The sequence below is a fragment of the Lagenorhynchus albirostris genome, chromosome 5 (assembly GCF_949774975.1).
Source record: "Lagenorhynchus albirostris chromosome 5, mLagAlb1.1, whole genome shotgun sequence".
In the NCBI taxonomy this organism is placed as follows: domain Eukaryota; kingdom Metazoa; phylum Chordata; class Mammalia; order Artiodactyla; family Delphinidae; genus Lagenorhynchus; species Lagenorhynchus albirostris.
In genome coordinates this window covers 32,139,976-32,164,598 of record NC_083099.1, presented here as the reverse complement: position 1 = coordinate 32,164,598, position 24,623 = coordinate 32,139,976, and the positions used below count along the sequence as shown (strand labels likewise).

Below are 24,623 nucleotides of genomic sequence, written 5' to 3'. Positions count from 1 at the left end.
AGATGGGAGCTCACCGGACCCATAAGCTTCCCCTGGTTTTGCTGGTCTGAGTGGTTTGGTTGCCTTCAGTTTGGTGGTGGCACCTCTGCGGGACAAAATAAAAATAAAAGTTATTATTGGTTTTATCTTTTAAAAACTTCATTTTTTCCCTAAATGTTTGGTCTGGAAGGACTAAATACATGTGCAACTAGCCCTTCCTTCAGAGCTCGAGATTCATTTGCTCTTTCCCATAGCCATACCTCCTGGGTACAGTCCAAGTAGGAATTCTTTCTAAAAGGGGTCTGCATGGTCATTATAATATAATCAAGTATATAAGGCTGTGTGTGTGATGTGTGTGTGTGTGTGTGTGTGTGTGTGTGTGTGTGTGTGTTGCTGGGGAAGGGGGAGGAAGGAGGATGCAGAGTAAGTATTGAGATGGAGCGTTCAAGGCAGTACAGAAAAAGAATATAGACGATTTACACATTTAAAATATTTTCCATAAATTTCATCAGGTATACGTGAAGTCCTGACTCTTACTGCTTGGAAAAGTGAATCACTGGAAACTCTTCTTGCTAAAAATCATAGCTTGACCCCACCTCCCATGGCAGTCACTGCCCTGTCTCCTCCCATTCTTAGTGGAGCTCCTGAAAGGTGGAGCCTTATTCTTCCCACCCCTCACTGGTTATTAATGGCTGAACACAGAGAAATCAGTCTTCTGCTCTACTCACATCCCTGCAGCTACTCGGGTCAAGGTTACCACCCACCTGCTAGCTGTGAAAACCAACTTGTTCTTTCATCCTTGAGTCTGTTTACTAACTTGATATGGCTGACCACTCACCCTTCCTTGGAAACCTCTCCCAGTTTCTCTGACACAGCAGCTCTTCGCTTTGGTTCCTACCTCTCTGTCCTCTTGTGGTCTTACTGTGGGCTCATCCTACCAGTTCTGAAAAGTAGGGTAATCTTCCCGGGGTTCTTCTCTTGATCCAGTGCTTTTCCAGGCCCTCTGTAAGCAATGAGAATGACTCCTGGGCCTCTACATCTATTGTGCTCTCCCCTGCTTCCAGCATCCCACACTCACACCTCCTCCTGCCTGTGCATCTATACGGTAGAGTTCGCACAGCAATCGGAAGCCCAACAGAAAGAAAAGTGAGGTGATCATCTTACCCCTTCCCTCTCCTGCTTCCCTAATCCAACTATTGTTTCCATATATTTCATAATGGGTAAAGACATGGTCTGCTACCCACTCACAGGAGTCATAAACTGAGGAGTCAAATTTCAATTCACTCTTTCCCCTCATTCCACATCCAATGTCAGCAAGTTCTGCTGATTTTGCCTTCTAAACAACTCTTCAGTTTGCCCCTTTGTTTCCTAACTCCTCTACACTTTGGGGAACAGCTGCAGGTAGGGGGTTCTGAACACAACAGTCCACATCTCTCAACTTTCTAGTAACCAAGGAAACAGACCCTGGGTCCACTTTGCAGACCAGACCTGATGTTCACCTTTTTACATACAGCCCTGCTTTGCTTTGAGTCTAGCAACACTCTGCTTTATGTAATATCCACCTAAACTCCACCCTCACCTCAAATCCTATAATAATTCTTTCTTTTCCTTTGTTTGGTGAGATGTCCCACCATTCCTCTGGCGTGTGGTCTGTCTTATTGCAATGAGCCAACAAATCTAATTTTATTAACAATGCGCTGAGTACCTACCATGATCCAGGCACTGTTCTAGGGACTGTGAACACAGCAAGGCATATTATAGTCTCTGAAAATAATTTCTGTCTATTTTTTATTTATTCCTCCCTCTACACTGCCTTCTTGTCAGTATATCTGTACAATGTCTGAAATCATGTTCACCAGATACTATTGGTATAAAAACTAAGGTGATTTGTGTTTTTCTTCTTTGATCTTTCATTAATATTGAGTTTTTAATATAATAAATGTCTCATTTTAATTCTTTTTGTAAAAATCCTCCATTTTTTCAAAGAAACAGAGTTAAAGAGATAAGCCAGAGTAGGAGAATCACATGATTGGTGTCCTTGAGTCTGAGATAGGTTCCATTGTGATTTGGAGCTGCTGGGAACAGGAGAGAAAAATGTGTCCAGTGAATGAGACATTTTAATTAATGGAAGAGAAGAAAAAATTGTCTATGTTGGTTTTGTTGTAACTCTCCATCTGCTGTTAGAATCAGGCAGCAGAGCACTTTCAGCCAGCAGCAGTCAGTGTCTGCACGTCCTTCTTTGACATCCATCCCCACAGAGCCCCTGGGAGACTGCGGAGTCCCTGAGGCGGAGACGTGAGAGGACAGGAAGCCTCCGACGCCATTCTCTCCTGCTCTCATTACTGAGAATGGCAGCACCACCTTCTAAGACGGGTGGAAGGCGTGCACATTTCTTCTGCCTTCATAATACGCAGGAAACAAATTGAAAAACAGCAGGACCATGTCTTATCAAAGCCCTGCTTCCTTATCCCCAAATTTCACCACCAACACGGCACTTGTTCACTCACGTAGCTCTGACTAAAAATCCCTATACACTGAGGACATTTCTGGTAGGTGTTCTCCATGCCTGGCCCTTCCTCCTTCCCTGCATTTTTAGTCCCTAACAGAAGTTATTATAAAGGAACTGTGTGTGTGTGTGTATGTGTGTGTGTGTGTGTGTGTGTGTGTGTTGGGTGGTGGATACAGAGCAGGGATCAAGACCATAAGAAAGAAAAGAAATAGAATGTGGTAAGATTACTGTCAGTTCTGACAGTTTTAATTCATAATGCTTATTTAAAATATAGAAGTTGGTTTACTAAATTTAACCTCCCATCCTAAACATCCTTCCTTAATCTGGAGTCCCTGTTGCCTACCTTTATCAATGAAATGCCTGGAAAATTAATTTTACTGTGTTAGAGCATATAGTCAAGCATAAAGGAGCCCGACTGCCTGGAATCGGTGGGTAGGTTACTCAATCCCTGTCCCAGTTTTCCCTCTGTAAAATTGGGATAATGGGTCATTGTGAGGATTAAACAAATTAATAAATTTAAAGTATTTAGAACAATGCCTGGCTCTAGCAACCACTCATTAATGTGAGCAATTATCCTCATTACCTTGTCTCCCCCCGCCCCTCCCCGCTGTTCCCCCTGAGCTCACTTTTCACTCAAGCCTTCAACCTCTGCTGCAGAGATGCTGCTGGCCAATTCCAGGACACGTTTTACTCCTGTGTCGCTGACCCTCCCTTCTCAGGCTTCTTTGTGGGGTTCCCTCTCCTCCTCATTCCTCATGCTCTCCACAATTTAATGACCGCTTGTTTACATATGACTTCCAAATGAAAATCTAGCACCTATTGCTGACTTCACATTTGTTTACCGTATCACCTGCTTGATATACGATTTCAGACTTCCCAAAGGCACCGGGAACTCCATATACACAAAAGAGAGGTAGTTTTCATCCTGGCTATGTCCCCAGCTCCAAAGACCCTTCAACTGAGTTCTCTGATTCGCGTTAAGCACTTTGATCTTCCCAGCAACACACACCAAGTGCTTCAGATGCAGTCTTGATAGCTCTCTTTCTCCTTAACTCAGCTTATCCAATTAATCACTAAATCCTATATATTTTCCTTCTAAATATCTCTCATGTCTGTGCCCTCCTTTCCACTTTCCACATTTCCCTGGTTCAGACCCTGTGCATCATTTGCCAAAACACTGCAACAGCCCCAGCTGGTCTCCCTGCCTCCAGTCTTTTCTCTCTCAAACCATAGTTCTCCATTGATCTGCCAGTCATCTATTTCACTCTCAACTGAAACTTCTTACTGCACTCTAGATAAAGTCTAGGTTCCTCAGCATAGCACACGGTCCCTTCATGTCTGGTTTTTGCCAATATTTCCTGCTTCATCTCCTGCCACTTCTGCTGAAATGACACCTGCTTAGTGACAGAGACTGCAAACTGACAGCCCCTAGGCCGGCTACTTCTGACCCTATGAGGTGTTTTATTTGGGCTACAAGTTTTCATTACTTGCTGAAATTTAAAAAGTGGAAAATTTCTCTTAAAAACCTTTCTTTCTGGCTTCTCTTGAAAAACTGAAGAACTGGCCACCTTGCTCCCACATACCGGCCTGGCAGAGTGGTGGCTGCCCCCTTAGGGCAGGAGTGACAGTTTTCAACAGGCTCTGCCCGTCCCATTGACTTTCCTGGCTGCTTCCCTTAACGTAGGTATCTCAGTTGCAGCCCTGGATTTACAGTGTAGGGACACTGAATTGCTCTTTTCTTCTGCACAGAGCACCCTTTCTCCTGTTTCACCTGCAGAGGATAACTCATCCTTCATGGCTCAGTTCCTGTCGTTTTTCTCCGGGAGCTTTTCTCTGAACCCATGTGGACTAGGCGCCTCTTTCTGCATTCCCATACCGCACCTTACATCTTCGGTCACACCTCCTGCCACGTGATTTTCCGATGAAATATTTGTGTAATGCTTGAGTTCCTCACAAGACACCTCACCTCACGAAGGGAGCGACTAGAAATCTTCAGCAGAGATTTCTTGAGCCATTTATTTTATTCATCCATCATTTTGTCAACAACCATGAAGAGAGCGGCGACATCTGACTCATATCTTAAAGGATGAGCGTGTAACTCATACTTGTGTCTGGCAGCTCAGTCTTTTCGGCGGGAGCGCAGTGTCCAAGAGAACTACAACTACCATCAGGACCTTCGGGGTCCCGGCCTCCGAAGGAGGAAATAGAACCTAGGAACTACCACTCCCGTGATGCTCCGCTTCGGACGCCTGCGCAGAGCCGAGGGCCACGTTGCTTTTGCGGTGCCGGGTAGCAAGATCTCAGCCATGGCTTCCGCGGACTCCCGGCGGATGGGGAACGGCGGCAGTGTCGGAGGCGCCTTCCAGCTCTACCTGGACTCCTTGCGGCAGGAACTGTGGCAGAGGGACCCGACGCTGCTGTCAGTCGTGGTGGCGCTCGTCGCGGTGCTGCTGATGCTGGGTAAAGAGGCGGTCGGTAGATATGGCGGGTGCAGGGCTGGCGGGGATCCGAGCTTGGACTGGGCTTGTGCAGACCGCGGACGCGGAACGGACATGGCACCCGGGGGGCGTCTAGAGAGGGGGACTCACCCCTTATACCAACCTGCCCTCCTGCCTGAAGCAGCAGGAGCAGCGCAGCGTTACTAGCCCCTGTTCTGCGTGAGCGCGCGGTTCTCTCCCTTTCATTGCTCTTGCTACGAAGACTCCAATGGTCGTCGTTCCAAGTTTGAGCATTCTATGTTTGCGAACTGGGCGCTGGGGATACAAAGCTAATGAGCAAGATTGCGCTTGAAGAGTACATCGTCGGTGTAGGGGCTGCAGATGCAAAAAAATTGACAGTTGTTAGTGGCAGGCACTCAGCGGAGTCCCTAAAAGAATAATGATTATAATGGTGGTAATAACAATGGAGGTAAGTTCCAGGTGAATGAAGTGTTCTGTGGTAGACTTAATTTCCCACAGCCCAACCATACATGCATATTGTTGATAATCAAGGCATAATTTTGCTTGTTTTTCTCTATTCCACAGTGTTCTGGAAGTTCATCCGGAGCAGAAGGAGCAGTCAAAGAGCTGTTCTTCTTGTTGGCCTTTGTGACTCCGGGAAAACATTGCTTTTTGTCAGAGTAAATGCTTTGATTTACACCTCTCTTAAACTTGATAGGAAATTTGAGGGCACCCCATTAGTCCTGTGAGGTGTACTTTGGAAAAGAAGCTGTGCTGACAAATTGGGGAGTTAATTCTTGAATCACTTGGTAGGATGAAAAGACTCTTGAAAAGCTCTTAAACTGGAATTTGACCATTTCTATTCTCTTGTACTTGCCAGATACTGACATTTAACCCTTATCCCATTTAAGGGTTTTATATACTAACTACTTTCATGTCATGGCTAAGGATGCCAGACCAGCTGAAGAGATAGAGGGCAGTAATCTGTATACAGTGTATAATTCTTCTGAGACTTTGTCAAAGAAACCTTTTTAAAGGGTGATTCTTCTTCTGCCTATTGGCTGCTTAGGCTTCTTTTCACTAATATTTATTTTGAGTCCATGTAGTATTTTTATTTATTTATTTATTTTTTGCGGTACGCGGGCTTCTCACTGTTGCGGAGCACAGGCTCTGGACGCGCAGGCTCAGCAGCCATGGCTCACGGGCCCAGCCGCTCCGCGGCATGTGGAATCTTCCCGGACTGGGGCACGAACTCGTGTCCCCTGCATCGACAGGCGGACTCTCAACCACTGCACCACCAGGAAAGCCCTATGTAGTATTTTTAAATGTTTGGTTTTTGCTACAGAGAGTAGCGGAGGTTTTCTTCTGATTACTCTTCTTTTTGAGAGTATAAATTATTTCCCTTCCACTTTGATGATTGTAAATGTTGATGGAAGGTCAGTAAATTTGGCCACTAACCGTTTGAAACTATTATTTGAAAATAATAGTTTAAAAATAATAGTTATCCCCCTCCTCTCGTTAAGGAGAGGGGAATGAAGTTTGCAATTAATAAGATTTTTGTACAAGCAAAGGAAGAAAGAAAAAAAAAAACTAATATGGCCCTTTTCAGCTATTGCAAGTAACATTCGTTTATTTGACCTTACACCTAGGAGAGTTAGAGCAAAGTTACTTTCTTTAGGTTTGCTATTTATATGTTTACTCTGATCTCCCCCATGTTGTGTTGTGTTTTGTTTTACAGTTGTTAACAGGCCTTTACAGAGACACTCAGACTTCCATCACTGACAGCTCTGCTGCCTACAGAGTCAACAATAACAGGGTAAGAGGTTCCTAGAATGTGGGGAGTCTGACAGTTTTACTTTACTTCGGTGTGTCAGGAAAAGACATTTCTGGGATAAATTAGTCTGAGGGCATAGGTACGTTCATAGCTTATTTTTATGGATAAATATTGTGCATGTGACAAATTCTTCTTTTGACCATCCAAGCAGTGGACTTAATCATGCCCTCCCCTGCTTTGTTGTACCTTATGCACACTGATTATTTATTAATTTTTGTTTCTATGTCTTAATTCCAACTTTACCATGAGTTCTTAAGAGTGAGCATTAAGCCTTTTTCTTTAGTACATGTATATGGGACAAAAATTCAAAAGGTTAGAAAGGATATTTGGTGAAAAGTAATTTTGCCTTTCCTATCCCTTCTTACAAGTCTTCTCTTTGGAGGTAGTAACTTACCATTTTCCTGTATAGTCTTCCAGATGGTCTATGCTATACAAACATATCTGTATATCTTTACTTTTTTCTTTTTTAACACTGTGTTCTACCCCCTCCCGTTTGTTTTTGTTTTTAATTTAACAATATAACTGATACAGCTTGGATTTGTTTTCATTTTTTCTTCCTCATTTGCATACATAGTACTACCAGGTTGTTTTATGACCTGCATAGTATTCCATTACGTGGCTATACCATACAATTTTTTTTTTCCTTTCTTAAAGCCTTTACTTTTGAGACATGACAGAAAAATCGTACAGGTACACATGGAAAAGTAGTACATGATCACAGTTGAATGTGAAGACAGTATAATCAGAAAGCTTTTACTCCTGTCAACTAATGTTGAGTTTTTATTTAATAAGAGCCCTATTAACAGACATTTAGTTTTTTGGTTGTTACAATCTTGCTTTTACAAACAGTGTTACAGTGGATATCTTATGGAGTATACATGAGTATATTTAAAAAACACCAATAAGGAATCGTGAGAAGGACTTTTTATGTACCTGTATGGCCCCAGAATGTAGATAGTGACTGCCAAGCCAATTATAATGCTTAATAGGTATTTAGTGAGTGAGTGGAAGGAAGGTGGGTGGATGACTGATTGGAGGCATTAGATGTATAGATGGATGAATTAGAATGGTGATTTTAGAGACTTTTTCTCCCTCTCCTTGGGTCCTCCCCACCCCCGCCCTGCCCTTTTCTGGTACCTCCAGTATTAAACATTGTAAGCAAAGATAAAGAGACATCCTTTTAAATGTCTTAGAGGTATTTTTTTTCTTTTTTCAATAATGCCACTGTTTCTGACTCAGACCTTTTTAAACTCCCAAGGATTCAGATTTTGAAATTTCAGATTTGGGAGATCTTTAATTCTTGGGGCACTTGTACTAGATATTTTAAGTGGGGTATTCCAGGGTATGCTTTAGACCTGTACTTTCCAACAGAGTAGCCACTGATCGTGTGTAACTGTTGAGCACCTGAAATATGACCAGTCCAAATTGAGGGCTGCTATAAGTATAAAATATACATTAGATCTTGAAGACTTGGGATGAAAAAAAGAATAAATATCAATTTCTTGAATTTTTTTATATGTTATAAAGCTAATTTAGATATACTGGGTTATGTAATACATATTTTTAAAATTTTACCTGTTTCTTTTTACTTTTTTAATATAGCTATCAGAAAACTTAACATCACAAATAAGACTTGCATGTTTCTATTGAATATGTAAAACATCCCTCCCTTTTTTACTTCTTTTCCCACCCTCTTTATGTTTTAGATTTAGTCTCTCAAAATAGTAATGTATTTAGTACTGTACCTTATGGATTGTTTATAGTATGTGTTGTGGTGCTGATTATGAAATGTGATGGGGGTCCCAACCTGAGGTCCCTACACTACCAGTATAAAAAATAGAAAAAAGGCTAATATACTTCGTGTATTACCTATAAAAGATTAAACAGACTAAGTGACAGATCACAGTGTATCCAGCTGTAATTATGTCAAATCTGTGCATAATGCTGACTTCCTCCTGCTGAATAGTGGTTGAGGCTGGCTGTGGAGAAGGCAGAAAGTATGAGAAATGATCCGTGGGTCTGATAAATGTACCGGGGCTATACCCGAGAGTCTTAGGATTGAGCATTGCCACATCTGCATTGAACCTGAGCTCAAGAATGAAGGCCTGGCATGAATAGCATGTAAGTGGGCACTTAATCAGTCTGCTCCGTAGTGGCACAACCCCGCCCTGTTCAGTGATTGTCACCTGGATCAAGAATTGACAAAAAATATTGACAGAGTTGGAACAAATAAATGGTGTGTCTAGCGGACATATATTTTAAAATTAGATTGCAGTAGAAATATAAAAGAATGTTTTGTTTTTATAAAGGTTGGGGATCCCTGCAGTCGTAACATGTTATATGATAAAATGTAGGTTCTTATATTATTTAGTTTGTGAATATTTATTACTGTTTTTCACATGTTTTTGCTTTTATTCATACTGGTATTTTTCCCAGCCTCAGGTGGACTTTCCTGACTTCCCCATACAGGGTCAGGTTTCTCACGTACCCTCAGAACATTGATCAAAGTTGTAATTTTACATTTACATGTAATTTTACATTGTGTTGACCTTTCTGATTATATTATAAACTCTGTTAGGGCAGGACCATGTTTTTGTCCATTGTTAAATCTCCAGAGCCTTCACTCCATGATTTATAAATAGAGGATGCTCTGTGAACATTTGTTTGATTCATTAATCAGTTACAGTGACCTTTTCTGATTCATTAATTGGGTACCATTCTGATACCTGCGATCTGATATGAAAGATTTATGTTGTAAATGTGAATCCAGACTGAAACATTAATAATATTGCTGGCATCCTTAGGGCACTAGCCTGACCTTGATTGACCTTCCTGGCCATGAGAGCTTGAGACTTCAGTTCTTAGAGCGGTTTAAGGCTTCAGCCAGGTAAGTAGGAAGTGGGAAGGGCTTGTCTGAAATCTGTATATCAAGGCCAGCTATGTTGTTTGCTCTCATGGTATTCTGGAAGCATCCTGGTGTCCTGGAGTGGAAAGAGCATGGACCCTGGGGTCAGCATTTCTGGGTTGCAAGTCCACCTTCACTTGGATTATATGAGATAATATTTGAAAATATTTCTCAGAGTGTTCAGAAAGTGTTTACCCTTATTATGATGTCAGTAAATTTTTCATTTACTCTGAGGACAAATTTAGTAATGTGTAGAACTATTAAAATCTGAAAAAAGGATTTTAAAGCTAGGTGGCATCTAAGAAGATATTAAAATACAACATTATTTATTTCTATCCATAAATTATCTAAAATTGACGCCTGAAAAGTACAGAAGAATATTTTCATATTTCTTTTAGTATTGTCCTAGTATTACTGACTCTTATTTCCTAAATTTCTTGTGCTTCAGCTTAAGATGCTTTATTCTTGTGTAGTCTCTAACACTGGTAGGAGCTTGAGGAAAATCAAAATACCACATTTCATTTATTTTAAGACACATTTTAACATCTATGAAATTGGAATGCCACTTATAGTTAATGGTGTCATAGTTTAATTGGCAGTATTTTCTTTCTTAGTTGAACCTGAAATAATATGTGTTTTAATTGATGGAATCTGGGTTGATGGAATGAGATAGTTGTTTCTTTCCTTATTTTTGAAGGTATCTTGTTTTGTATTTTGTTGTTGCTTCTTGGCCCACAAGGTGGTGGTGATGAGCAATCTGTCATAGTTGAGACTGTTGCTTGATTTGAAAAAAAAAAAAAAATTGGCTTCCCTGGTGGTGCAGTGGTTGAGATTCCGCCTGCCGATGCAGGGGACATGGGTTTGTGCCCCGGTCCAGGAAGATCCCACGTGCTGTGGAGCGGCTAGGCCCGTGAGCCATGGCTGCTGAGCCTGCGCGTCCAGAGCCTGTGCTCCACAACGGGAGAGGCCACAACAGTGAGAGGCCCGCGTACTGCAAAAAAAAAAAAAAGACTATTTTTAGAGAGTTTTAGGTTCACAGCAAAATTGAATAGAAGGTACAGAGATTTCCCATATAACCCTACCCCTACACATGTCTAACCTCCCCTATTATCAGCATCCTTCACCCCAGTGGTTCATTTGTTGCAACTGATGTACCTAAGTTGACACATAATAATCGCTCAGTCTGTATGTTACATTAAGATTCACTCTTGGTGGTGTACATTCTAGGAATCTGAAGAAATGTACAATGATATGTAGTCACCACTATAGTATCTTAGAGAGTAGTTTCACTGCCCTAAAAATTCTCTGCGCTGCCAGTTCATCTTTCTCTCCCCTAACCCCTCACAACCACTCATCTTTTTATTGTCTCCATAGTTTTGCCTTTTTCACAATTTCATATAGTTGGAAACACACAGTATGTAGCCTTTTCATGTTGGCTTCTTTCACTTAGTAATATGCATTTAAGTTTCTTCCATGTGTTTTCACTGTTTGGTAGCTTATTTCTTTGTAGTGCTGAATAATATGCTATTGTCTAGATGTACCACAGTTTATTTATCCATTTACCTGTTGAAGGACATCTCGGTTGCCTCCAAATTTTGGCAGTTCTGAATTAAGCTGGTATTTGTGTACACATAAGTTTTGGGGTAAATATCAAGGAGCACAATAGCAGAATCATATAGTAAGAGTATGTTTAGTTTTGTGAGAAATTGCCAAACTCTCTTCCAAAGTGGCTGTACCATTTTGCATTCCCACCAGCGATGAAAGAGTTCCAGTCACTCTACATCCTGACCAGCATTTAGTGTTGTCAGTGTTCTGGGTTTTGCCATTCTAATGGGTATGTAGTGGTATCTAATTGTTGTTTTAATTTGCATTTCCCTGATGACATATGATGTGGAGCATCTTTTTATATTTGTTATTTATAAGTTATTTAAATCTTGTTTGGTGAGGTGTCTGTAAAGATCTTTGACCCATTTTTTAATTAAGTTGTTTGTTTTCTTACTGTTGAGTTTCAAGAGTTCTTTTATATATTTTGGGTAATGGTCCTTATCAGATATATCTTTTGCAGATATTTTCTCCCAGTCTGTGGCTTGTTTTCTCATTCTCTTGATGTTGATTTTTGTAGAGCAGAAATTTTTATCTTTACTGAAGTCCAGTTTACCATGGATTATGTATATAAAAAGTCATTGTCAAACCCAAGATCATCTAGGTTTCCTCCAGTGTTATCTCCTAGGAGTTTTGTAGTTTTGGTTTACGTTTAGGTGTGTGATCCTTTTTTTTTTTTTTGCGGTACTCGGGCCTCTCATTGTTGTGGCCTCTCCCGTTGCGGGGCAACAGGCTCCGGACGCGCAGGCTCAGCGGCCATGGCTCACGGGCGCAGCTGCTCCGCGGCATGTGGGATCTTCCTGGACCGGGGCACAAACCCGTGTCCCCTGCATCGGCAGGCGGACTCTCAACCACTGCGCCACCAGGGAAGCCCCTGTATGATCCATTTTAAGTAAATTTTTGTGGAAGGTGTAAGTTCTGTATATCTAGATTCATTTTTTTGCGTGTGGATGTCTAGCTGTTCCAGCACTATTTGTTGAAAAGACTATCTTTGCTTCATTTGTTGCCTTTGCTCCTCCATCAGAGATCACTCGACTGTATATATGAAGGTCTCTTTCCGGACTCTGTTCTATTGATCTATTCTCTCACCAATACCGTGCTGTCTTTGTTACTATAGTTTCATAGTAAGTTGGTAACATCAGTTCTCCAACTTTATTCTGCTTCAGTATTGTGTTGACTGTTCTGGGTCTTTTGCCTCTCTGTATAAACTTCAGAATCAGTTTGTCAGTATCCACAAATAAGTTGCCAAGATTTTTATTGGGATTGCATTGAGTCTATAAATCAAGTTGGGAGGAACTGACATCTTGACTCTATTTAGTCTTCCTATCCATGAACGTGGAATATCTCTCCATTTTTCTAGTTCTACTTCAGTTTTGTTGATCAGAGTTTCATAGTTTTCCTCATATAGATCTCATATGATTTGTACCTAAGTTTCATATTGTGGGATGCTAATGTAAATGGTATTGTGTTTTTAATATCAAATTCCATTTGTTCATTCCTGATATTTGGGTAAGCAATTCACTTGTGTATCAACCTTGTATCCTGCAACTCTGCTATAATTGCTTATTAGTTCCTGAGCTTTTTGGTTGATTTTTTCAAATCATCTACAGTCATTTCATGTGCGAATACAGACATTTTTATTTCTTCCTTCCTAATCTATATCTTTTATTTCCTGTTGTTGTCCTAATGCATTAGCTTGAAATTACAGTACGATGTTGCAAAAGCAATGGTGAGATGGGACATCCTTGCTGTGTTCCTGGTCTTAGCAGGAAATCTTTGATTTTTTTCACCATTAAGTATGATGTTAACCATTTGATTTTTGTAGATATTCTTTATCAAGTTGAAGTTCCCCTCTATTCTTAGTTTACTAGGAGGTTTTATCATGAATGGTTGTTTGATTTTGTCAAATGCTTTTTTGGATCTGTTGATACGATTGTATGATTTTTCTTTTTTAGTTTATATATCAATGAAATGATTGTGTTAATTGATGATTGAACGTTGAACCAGCCTTTCATACCACTTGGTGGTTGTGATTTTGTGATTTATAATGAGAAATGCATATTTGGTCTTCATCCCTGTTTCTGGCACCGAGCTCATAAAACCCTTAGGATTTCCTAAGTGATGAGAGTGATAAATGTGTCTTTTGTTATGTTTTTGGGGTGAGTTTTGGAAAGCACCTAAGGATGGGGGCTGGGTGCCGGAAGAACCAACCATATGATTAGAGAGTTGGAACTTTTCATTCCCATCCAGGGAAGGGAGAGGAGAGAGGCTGGAGGTTGAATCAATCACCAGCGGTCAGTTGTTCAGTCAATCACGCCTATATAATTATGCCTCCATAAAACCCCAAAAGGATGAGGTTCATAGGGCTTCTAGGTTGGGGAACCAGAATGCTTCCACATGCCACCCTGCAGGGCCCAAACTCCGTGGGGACAGAGGCTCCTTTGTTCAGGATCTCACCATATGTATCCCTTCATCTGGCTGCTGATTCATATCCTTTAATATCTTTTGCAATAAACTGATAATTTAGTGAGTTAAATGAGTTTCCTGAGTTGAGCTGCTCTCACAAATTAATTGAATCCAAGAAGGAGGGGTCATGGGAACCTCTGATTTATAGCCAGGCAGTCAGAAGTACAGTTAACAACCTGGACTTCTGACTGGTGTCTGAGGTCCCTGCTACCAAATTAATCAAACCAAAGGAAGGAGTTGTGAGACCTTCGAGTCTGTAGCCTGTTGGTCGGAAGCACAGGTAACAATCTGGGCTTGTAATTGGCATCTGAAGTGGAGGGCAGTCTTGTGGCACTGAGCCCTTAACCTGCGAGATCTGATGTTACCTCCAAGTAGATAGCATCAGAATTGAGTTGAATTGTAGGGCACCCAGCTGGTGTCAGGAGCATTGCTTGGTGGTGGGGGAACCCACATCCCCCACATTGGAATTGGGTCCAGAACCAATCGTGGTGTATAATTCTTCTCATACATTGTTGGATTTGATTTGCCAATATTTTCATGAGGATTTTTACATCTGTGTTCATGAGATATTTATCTGTAGTTTTCTTGTAATGTCTTGGTTTGTGTTTAAAGCAATGCTGGCCTCATAGAATGAGTAAGAAAATATTCCCTCTGTTTCTATTTTTTGAAAGAAATTATAGAGAACTTGTATATTTTCTTCCTTAAATTTTTTTAAATTGAATATTTGTGGCATATAACATTGTATAAATGTCCTTAAACATTTGATAGAATTCACCAGTGATCCCACCTGTGCTTAGTGCTCTCAGTTTTGGAAGGTTTAATTATTGATTCAGTTTCTTTAATAGATACAGGGCTATTCAGATTGTCCGTTTCTTATGTTAGTTTTGGCAGATTGCGTCTTTCAAGGAGTTGGACCATTTCATCTAGGTTATTACATTTTGGGGCATAGAGTTATTTATAGTATCCCTTGATTGTCCTTTTAATGTCCATGAATCTGTAGTGATATCCCCTTTCATTTCTGATATTTGTAATTTGTGTCTTCTCTTTTTCTTAGTTAGACTGGCTAGAAGTTTATAAATTTTATTGGTCTTTTCATAGAACCAGTTTTTGGTTTTGTTGATGTTCTCCATTGATTTCCTATTTTCTATTTCGTTGATTTCTGCTCTTTCATTATTTCTTGCGTTTACTGTAGATTTAAATTACTCTGATTTTTCTAGCTTCCTAAGGTGGAAGCTTAGATGATTGATTTTAGGTCTTTCTTCTTTTCTAATAAATGCATTCAGTGCTGTAAACTCCACACGGTATAGAATTCTAGGTTTTGGGGATTCTTCTCTCAACACCTTAAATATTTCACTTGACTCTCTTCTTGCGTGCATGATGTCTGAGAAGTTGGATATAATTCTTACATTGCTCCTCTATAAGTAAGGTCTTTTTCCTTCTGGCTTATTGTGGGATTTTTTTCTTTATCTTTGATTTTCTGTAGTTTAAAAATGATAATGGCTAGGTATAGTTCTTCTAGCATTAATCCTGCTTGGTGTTTTCTGAGCTTCTTGTGGTTTCTGTGAATCTGTGCTTTGGTGTCTGACATTAATTTGGGGAAATTTTTGGTCATTATTGTTTAAATGTTTCTTCTGTTCTTTCCTCTCTTTCCTCTCCGTCTGGAATTCCCATTACATATACGTTACACCTTTTGTAGTTGTCCTGCAGTTCTCAGATATTGTTATGTTTTTTTAAGTCTTTGTTCTCTTTGCTTTTCAGTTTTGGAGGCTTCTATTGAGATATCTCAAGCCAGAGATACTTTCCTTCAGTCATGTCTAGTCTACTAATAATTCCATCAAAGGCTTTCTCCATTTCTGTTAGGTTATTTTTGATCTGTAACTTTCTTTTTAGTTATTTCTTAGAACTTCCATCTCTCTCCTTACATTGCCCATCTGTTTTTGCATGTTGTCTACTTTATCTTTTAGAGCCCTTAGCACCACAGTCACAGTTGTTTTACATTCTTGGTCTAATCATTCCAACATCTCTTCCATATCTGAGTCTAGTTCTGTTGCTTGCCCCTTCTCTTCAAACTCTTTTTTACTTTTTAGTATGTCTTGTAATTTTTTCTTGATAGCCAGACACAATATACTGGGTAAGAACTGCCCTTAGTAACGTGGTGAAGTGTGAGGGGAAGGGAAGTGTCCTGTGATTAGGTCTCAGTCTTAGTGAACCTGTGTGTCTCTGGACTGTGAGCTTCATACTTGATTCTCAACTGATTCCTCAGTAAGTTGTATTTTTCTGTATATATGTGTTGTTCTCTCCAATTTGGCGGGGAGTGATTTGCTGTATAACCTCACTTCTCTGATGAATCTAAGTGCTGTTGAGTTTTCAGTCTGGTTAGCTTTTTACTTGTTAGAATGCAGTGGTGACTTCCAGCTTCTTTCATGCTGGACTGGAAACTGGGAGTTGTGTGATTTTTTTTTTTTTATTCCTCAAACAATTGATACAAATCTAGAACTGGCAAATTTTGCTATAATTGGGTTTTAATTTCTAATTAAAATTTTTTTTCCATTTTCAATTATAAATTTTTTACAGTTCACAGTGTAATTACTCTTTGATCCAAGTATTTTGGGTAGCTAAAACGTTCAAAGTATGTAAGATACAAATGAACTCAAATCATAATCACAATAAATGCAAATTCAAAAGACATTTACTACAGTGGACCTTTGAACAGCATGGATTTGAACTGTGTGGGTCCGCTTATAGGAGGAATTTTTTCACTTAATATGTACTGCACAATCTGTGGTTGGTTGAATCCGGCAATGCCAAACCTCAGATACAGAGGGCTGACAATGAAGTTACATGCAGATTTTTGACTGGAGGGTCAGGCCTCTAATCCCCACATTGTTCAAGGGTCAACTTATAGTATATTGATCTGAGGCTTCTAGTTTTTTAATCCTACCTTTTTTGGTTAATCAAGTTTCCCTAATATCATTTTTCCCCCTCTGCTGGTTTGAAAGTATGCTATTTTTTCATTTTTCATTGTTACCCTCTACTTTTTTTTTTTAAACTTTGATTACTTAAGTTTAAAATCAATAATATTGGTTTTCTTTCACTGGAACTTAAAATACCTTACTTTGATCTTCCTCACATCTTCCTTTCATTTTATGTCTCTTTCTTCTTTTTTAACACCCAACAGTTACTAATATTTTTCTCCATCATTCAGTGATCACCTAGAATTACCAGGATGTTTATGGATTTCTTTTTTCTCTATCGCTTCTTGCCTCTTACTCTTTCCTTTTGATTCAGTTTTCTTTCACGTATATCTTTTGGATATGTTTCCAGAAATGGTGAATAAGAGATAAAAGTTTCTCATCTTTTGTTCATTTGAAACTTTTTTCATTGGCCTTCATTTTTGAATAACTATTTTAGCCGAGTATAAAATCCTGGGTGGCAGTTATTTCTGTTTTCATATTGAAGGCATTACTCCTGACTTCAGATATCTGTTGTTGTAGATGGGAAAGCAGTGCTCAATCTAATTGTCATTTCATGATACAGAATCTTATGTTTTTTTAATCCTGTATTCAGGGGTAGATTATCCTTCTGTTTAGGGGTGATTTAGCTTTATCATGGTTGGGATTCAAGTGTGCTATTTCAGTTGAAAGATTTGTATCTTCAGTTCTGGAAAATGCTCAACAATATCTTTTTAGGTAGTTCTATTTCCAAATTCTCACTTTCACCTCCTGGAACTCTTATTAACATCATTGAACCTTATCATTTCTGCTCTTCTTGTCTCTTCTCTGTCGTATCTTCCAAGTCTTTTTACCTTACGTATAGTTGATATTTTTGTCTTTATTTTGTGGTTTATTATATCCTTTTCAGCTGTAGTATTCTCTGCTTAACTTTTCCATTGGGTTGTTACTAATTTTGTTCTTTACTTGTAAAAACATATCTTTCAAAATCAGCCTTTTTTTTTTAGTACTATCTTTATTCTTTTATTATGGTGTCTAGTATTCTTTTAAATAATTTAAAATATTTTACTGATTGCTTTATTATTTTTAGTTTTGAGTACTGATTAATCTGCCTTTGTGGTTCTCCCTCATAATGGTTTATTTACTGTGCTTTGTAATTTTGATCCAGATACCCTGTTCAAGGGGGTTAGATTTTGCTGTTGATGTTGTGGTTGCTGTTTTGTTTTGTTTTTTTAAATTGCTTTAGGTTATGAAAGCCTCTCTCCAGAAGGGGTTCATATTTCCTTCTGTTGGGGGCCATAGGAGTTCATTGAGTCTGGCCCAATTTTTATATATCTTCCTGCTTGGGGATCTTACACCATGAGATAGTGTAAGTTCATACCCTGTTTCTGTGTGTGGCACAGGAGGCCTGGTGATTCAATTCTTCTTGGATTATTTTCCCACACTGTTGTCTGTTAGACTGCTTTTAAGTACTAGGCTTTGCACAGAGTGTTCAGTTCCAGCTTTCCAACTCTATGTTGGCTGTTGCACATCTCCTGGGCTTTCAAACCGTTGTTCCTAAAGCCTATTATCTGCTATTTTCCTGGACTGCTTTGCTTTAGCTTAGCTATCTCTTTATTTCTGGCACATGAGGATTCTCACTGTTGCTGCCTTAGGTTGGGCCCTACCTGGTCACTCTGCTTCTAGTTTGATTATCCTCTTAGTTGTATTTGTCATTTAGGCACTAATATTCTTTGTAAGACAGAAAACATAAACTCTTTAGGTCAGTGTGTTGCACCCCTTTGCCGTCTGACCTGGTTTTCTTTCATTTCCCCACCTACCTGTGTATTAGCTTACCTTGAGTTCTCCAAAGCATGTTGTTCCACCACTTTGTGCCCTGCACATACTACTTTCCAGACAGTCTTTGCCACAGTAGTATTTTGTCTGGCTAAAATTCACTCAGCTATTACATCCTCCTTTAAGTGTTCCTGACCTGGTTTCATGTAAATTATCTTCCTCTTTGTTTCTATTATAGCAGGTACAAGGTCTGTCCTAGTGTTTTATCACATGGTTTTGTATATGACAATTTGCTGGACTTGAGGGGAGGCATCATTTTCTGTTGTCTTTTTAGATACAGTCATTGATACATAGTAGCACTAAGTAGTCCTTTGTTAAGTATTTGTGTTGTATCATTACTTGTGCAGACACCTGTATGTGAGTTTGTTTTGTTTTAATCATTAGGATTGAATTGGGCAAAATTAAGGGTATCATTTTTCAATATAATGCTGCACTATTGCGTGCTCACATGGCAGTTTTTCTTTTTTTCCCCCTCCAGGGCTATTGTGTTTGTTGTGGATAGTGCAGCCTTCCAGCGAGAGGTGAAAGATGTGGCAGAGTTTCTGTATCAAGTCCTCCTTGACAGTATTGGTCTGAAGAACACACCGTCATTCTTAATCGCTTGCAATAAGCAAGGTACTATCATGTTTTCTGGTAATAATAGCTGAGATTTTTCTGGGATTGCTACTAAGAATTAATACACTTATCTACAATTGTTATTACTGAGGATGAGAGATGATTGCTAATGAACTATAAATTAAGGATTTTAAATCTTAAAATTTATTTATACTCCAGCATTTTCATTAGTCTCCCTTACCAGGCTGTTCTAAGGAGTGACAAAGGAGTGATTGTTATCATTTATTCTTTGATTCAGTGTTTTATTTTTAATCGTAAATCATTTCAATTTACCAAGTTAAGTTCATCAGATCGACAATATGTCGTATCAGATACACAGTTGAGGAAGGACAGGATGGAGTCTCTCCTTTTAAACAAGTTTGCCATCTAGCACATTTCATCAAGGAGAGTTTGCAACCTTGTAAGAATGAAAAACATTTTAGTCTCAGCCAGTAAAACTAGGCTTCAGTTTTATTACCTTTAAAATTGGATTAGGAGTGATGTCAGCATCATGAGGTGTGAGACACCTTCTTTGTCTCTCCCCTTCATTCTACAACTAGTAAAACATCCAAAACTCAACAAAGTTTCCTCTGCCCAACACACTAGAATGCTGGAGAGATCCACAAGTCTACTTCTGAAGGTGGGTGGACTGGAACACATGGAGGAGGTAGAACTGGGGGAACAGTGGAGGAATGTCTACAATCTTAGCCTCTGGCTACAGTGGCTGAGCCTGAAGCCCCAGAGAACCCTATAGCAACAGGGAAGACAGCACACATGGCTCCAGCCTCCTGGCTGCAGTAGCTCCTTTGGCCACAGGGACCCGCAGCAGCAGTGGTGGTGGGGCCTGTGACCCCAATCCCCTGGCTCATGGCAGTGCTGCATGCAAACCCGACAACCCCAGATGTGGCGAAGGTGTCCGTGACTCTGTCTCCTTCACTTTTCCCCACACCGCCCCCCACTGCTCAAGCAGTGACAGTGAGGGTACCAGTGACACATCTGGCAGAGGTAGTAGAGGGTGGAAAGTGCCAATTCTCAAATATAGTCAGAGGCAGCTCAGGTAAGAAAAGCCAAAAACCTGTGCTATAGCAAGAAAAAGAAAAGAAAGGCCTCTATTTTCCAACTTGTTGAACTGTAAGAATCAAGGAGAAAAAAAAAGCTTTACCTACATAAGAAAGGTATTTGCTACTTCAAATGCACTGGCAGAGGAACAGTTTGTCAAGTACCATGTAAAACCACAGTATACAGTGTAACGAAAAGAAAGTGACAGTTCTCCAGCAGCCAAACTTAAGTCATGGAAGATTGTAATCTAACTGATAGAGAATTCAAAATAGCTGTTATGAAGAAACTAACCAAGCTACAAGAGAACTCAGGAGGGCAGTTCAGTGAGCTCAGGAATAAAATTAATGAACAGAAGAAATACTTTACCAAAGATATTAAAAGTCTAAAAGAGAACCAAACAGAAGTTCTGGAGCTGAAGATGTCAATAAATGAGATGAAGAATGCATTAGAAAGCACTGGAAATAGAGCAGTCCATATGGAAGAGAGAATTAGTGAGCTTGAATATAAAGATCTAGAAATGATTCAAGTAGGAGTGGCAAGAGAACTAAGATTTTTTTAAAAATAAAATTTTATGAGAACTATCCAACTTCATTATCCTTCATAAAGATAATGGTTATCCCAGAGGAAGAAGAGAGGGAGAAGAGAGCAGAGAGTTTATTTAAAGAAATAATAGCTGAGAATTTCACAAAGCCGGGGAAGGAACTGGATATACAAGTCCATAAAGCTAAGAGGACATTTAATTATCTCAATGCTAAAAGGTGTTCTCCAGGACACATTATGTTAAAATTGTCAAAATTCAATGATAAAGAATTTTAAAGGCATCCGGAGGAAAAAAGACAGTAGCCTACAAAGGAACCCCTATTAAGCTATCAGCAGATTTCTCAGCAGAAACTGTATAGGCCAGGAGAGGATGGGATAGCCTGCTCAAAATATTATAAGACAAAACCTCTGCCAAGAATCCTTCGAACAAACTTATCCTTGAGATACAAAGTAGAAATAAAGACTTCCCCAGACAAAAGCTGAGGGAGTTCATTACCAGTAGACCTGCCTTACAAGAAATGTTGGAAGGAGCTCTCCTACCTGAAACAAAGAGGCAAAAGTACGCAAAACTTTGTGTAAGGTGATAAATAGAATCAGAAAATTGCAACTTTACATCAGAATAGGTTGTTAATTATAAAGGTTAAAGGGGAAAAAGCAGTAAAAATAATTATAGCTATTGCAGTTTGGTAATGAACTCACAATATAAAAAGGGATAATTTGAGATGACAAAAATGTAAAAGGGGAAGAGGAAAAGAACAGAACCCATATAATGGCAAATGAAGATAAGATCCTATCAGCGGAAAAAGGACTGTTTTATCTATGAGATGTCTTTTACAAACCTGATGGTAACCACAAGATGTAAGTCTAGAGCAGAGACATGAAACTAGGAGGAAACTAGTAAACCACCAACTAAGATGTCAGGCAGAAACAATGGAGATATAGAGCAAACAAAAGATATAGAGAAAACAAAAGATATAGAGAAAACAAAAGATAAAATGGCAGTACTAGTCCTCATTTATCAATAATCACCCTAAATATAAGTGGATTGAATTCACCAATCAAAAGACACAGAGTGGCTGGCTGTATTAAAAAACAAGACCAGCTGTGTCCTGTCTCCCAGAGACTCAGCTCTAAAGACAAACATAGGCTCAAAGTGAAGGGATGGAAAATGATACTCCAAGCAGATGGCAGCCAAAAGAAAGCAGGTTTAGCCATCTCAGATCAGATCAAATAGACTTCAAGCCAAACAAGAGAACAAGATGGACTTATATAATGATAAAGGGGACAATCCATCAAGAAGATGTAACATTTATGAATATATAAACATCTAACATAGGAGCACTAAAACATGAAAGGAATTATTAACAGATCTAAATGAAGAAATTGACAGCAATAATGGTAGGGAGTTTAACATCCCACTTACATCAATGAATTGATTATCTAGACAGAACGTTAACAAGGAACCATTGGCCTTAAATGAAGTATTACATCAGGTGGAATATATACACACACACACACATACATACATACATACATACGTATATATATACATGTATATAAATAAAACATTCCATCCCAAAGCAGCAGAATACACATTCTTCTCAAGTGCACATGGAACATTCTCAAGGATAGACCATATGCTGGGACACAAAACAAGTTTCAATAAACTTAAGATTGAAATCATATCAAGCATCTTTTCCTACCACAAAGATTTGAAACTAGAAATCAACTACAATAGGAAAGCTGAACAAATCACAAATATGTGGAGACTAAACAACATGCTACTGAACAACTATTAGGTCAATGAGGAGGAAAGGAGGAAATAAAAATCCCTGAAGATAAATGAAAATATGTCATACCAGATCAATAGGATGCATCAAAAGCAGTACAAGTTTATAGCAATACTTGCCTACCTCAAGAAACAAGAAAAATCTCCACAGTCCTTACACCTAAAGGAACTAGAAAAAGAACAAACTAAGCCCAAAGTCAGTAGAAGGAAGGAAATACTAAAAGCCAGCAGAAATAAATGAAATAGAGACTAAAAAGATAGTAGAAAAGATCAATGAAACTAAGAGCTTGTTCTTTGAAAAGATAAACAAAATTGACAAACCTTTATCTAGACTAACTAAGAAAAAGAGGAGGCTCATATAAATAAAATCAGAAACGAAAGAGGAGAAATTACAACAGATCCCACAGAAATACAAAGGGTTATAAGAGAATACTGTGAATAACTACACCAACAAATTGGACAGCCTAGAAGAAATAAATACATTCTTAACAAACAACCTTCCAAGACTGAATCTTGAAGAAATAGAAAATCTGAATAGACTGATAACTAGGAAGGAGATTAAAACAGTAATCAAAAGCCTTCCAAAAAAACCAAAAGTCCAGGACCAGACAGCTTCACTGGTAAATTCTACCAAATGTTCAAAGAAGATTTAATACCCATTCTTCTTAAACTATTCCACTTATGATAAAGACAATAAAATGTGCATAGAAAGAATGTACCTCTACATAATAAAGGCTATGCATGTCAAACCCACAGCTGACATCATACTCAACTGTGAAAAACTGAAAGCTATCCCTCTAAGATCAGGAACAAGACAGGGATGCCCGCTCTTGCCACTCTCATTCAGCATAGCTAAAGACTCTACCAAAAACCTATTAGAAATAATAAATGAATACAGTAAAGTTGCAGGGTGCAAAAGCAATATACAAAAATCTGTTGTGTTTCTGTACACCAACAACAAACAAGCAGAAAGAGAAATTAAGAAAACAGTCCCATTTAAAATTTCAGCAAAAACAATAAAATACCCAGGAATAAATTTAACCAAGGACGGGAATTCCCTGGTGGTCCAGTGGTTAGGACTGCACACTTTCACTGCTGAGGGTGCAGGTTCAATCCCTGGTCAGGGAACTAAGATCCCACAATACAGTAAAAACTATAAAACATTGTTGAGAGAAATGGAAGACACAAAGAAATGGCAAGATATTTCATGCTCATACACTGTAAGAATTAACATTGTTAAAATGTCTCTTTTACTTAAAGCAATCTGCAGATTCATTGCAGCAATCCCTGTCAAAATCCTAATGACGTTTTTTGTAGAAATGGAACAACAATTCCTTACATTTGTATGGAACCATGAAAAACTATGAATAGCCGAAGCAATTCTGAGAAAAAGGAACAAAGCTGGAGGTATCACATTCCCTGATTTCAAAATATTACTACAAAGCTATAGTAATCAAAACAGCATGGTATTTGGCAGAAAAACAGACATACAGGTCAATGGAACAGAATTGAGAGCCCAGAAATAAACATATGGACAATTAATTTACAACAGAGGCGCAAAGAACATACAATGGAGAAAGAACAGTCTCTTCAGTAAATGGTGTTGGGAAAACTGTACAGCCACATGCAAAAGAATGAAAGTAGACTATTATACCATACACAAAAATTAACTGAAAAGTGTATTAAAGACTTGAATAGAAGACCTGAAACCATAAAACTCCTAGAAGAAAACAGGGAGTTCGGACTTTGACATGGGATTTAGCAATATGTTTTTGGATCTGTCTCCTCAGGCAAGGCAAACAAAAACAAAAATAAACAGGTGGTACTATATCAAACTAAAAAGCTCTGCGCAGCAAAGGAAACCATCAACAAAATGAAAAGACATCCTACTGACTGGGAGAAGATATTGTCAAATCATATTATCTGATAAGGGGTTAATATCCAAAATATATAAAGAACCCATACAACTCAACAACAACAAAAAACCTGATTTAAAAATGGGCAGATAACCTGAATAGATGTTTTTCCAGAAAAGATATACAAATGGTCATTGGGCACATAATGAAGATGTTCATCACTAATGAAGATGAACATCATTAACTATTAGGGAAATGCAAATCA

The 24,623-nt window shown here is 39.0% G+C and overlaps 1 protein-coding gene across 1 annotated transcript in view; it reads left to right on the top strand.

Moving 5' to 3' along the window:
• The window catches only part of LOC132520934 (serotransferrin-like), a 74,753-nt gene that overhangs the window by 31,214 nt on the left and 18,916 nt on the right, over positions 1–24,623 (top strand). The window contains 7 exon segments of the mRNA XM_060149817.1: positions 111–119; positions 4,696–4,777; positions 4,779–4,948; positions 5,512–5,606; positions 6,665–6,742; positions 9,565–9,647; positions 18,999–19,135. Coding sequence (XP_060005800.1) covers positions 111–119; positions 4,696–4,777; positions 4,779–4,948; positions 5,512–5,606; positions 6,665–6,742; positions 9,565–9,647; positions 18,999–19,135 — 654 coding nt within the window.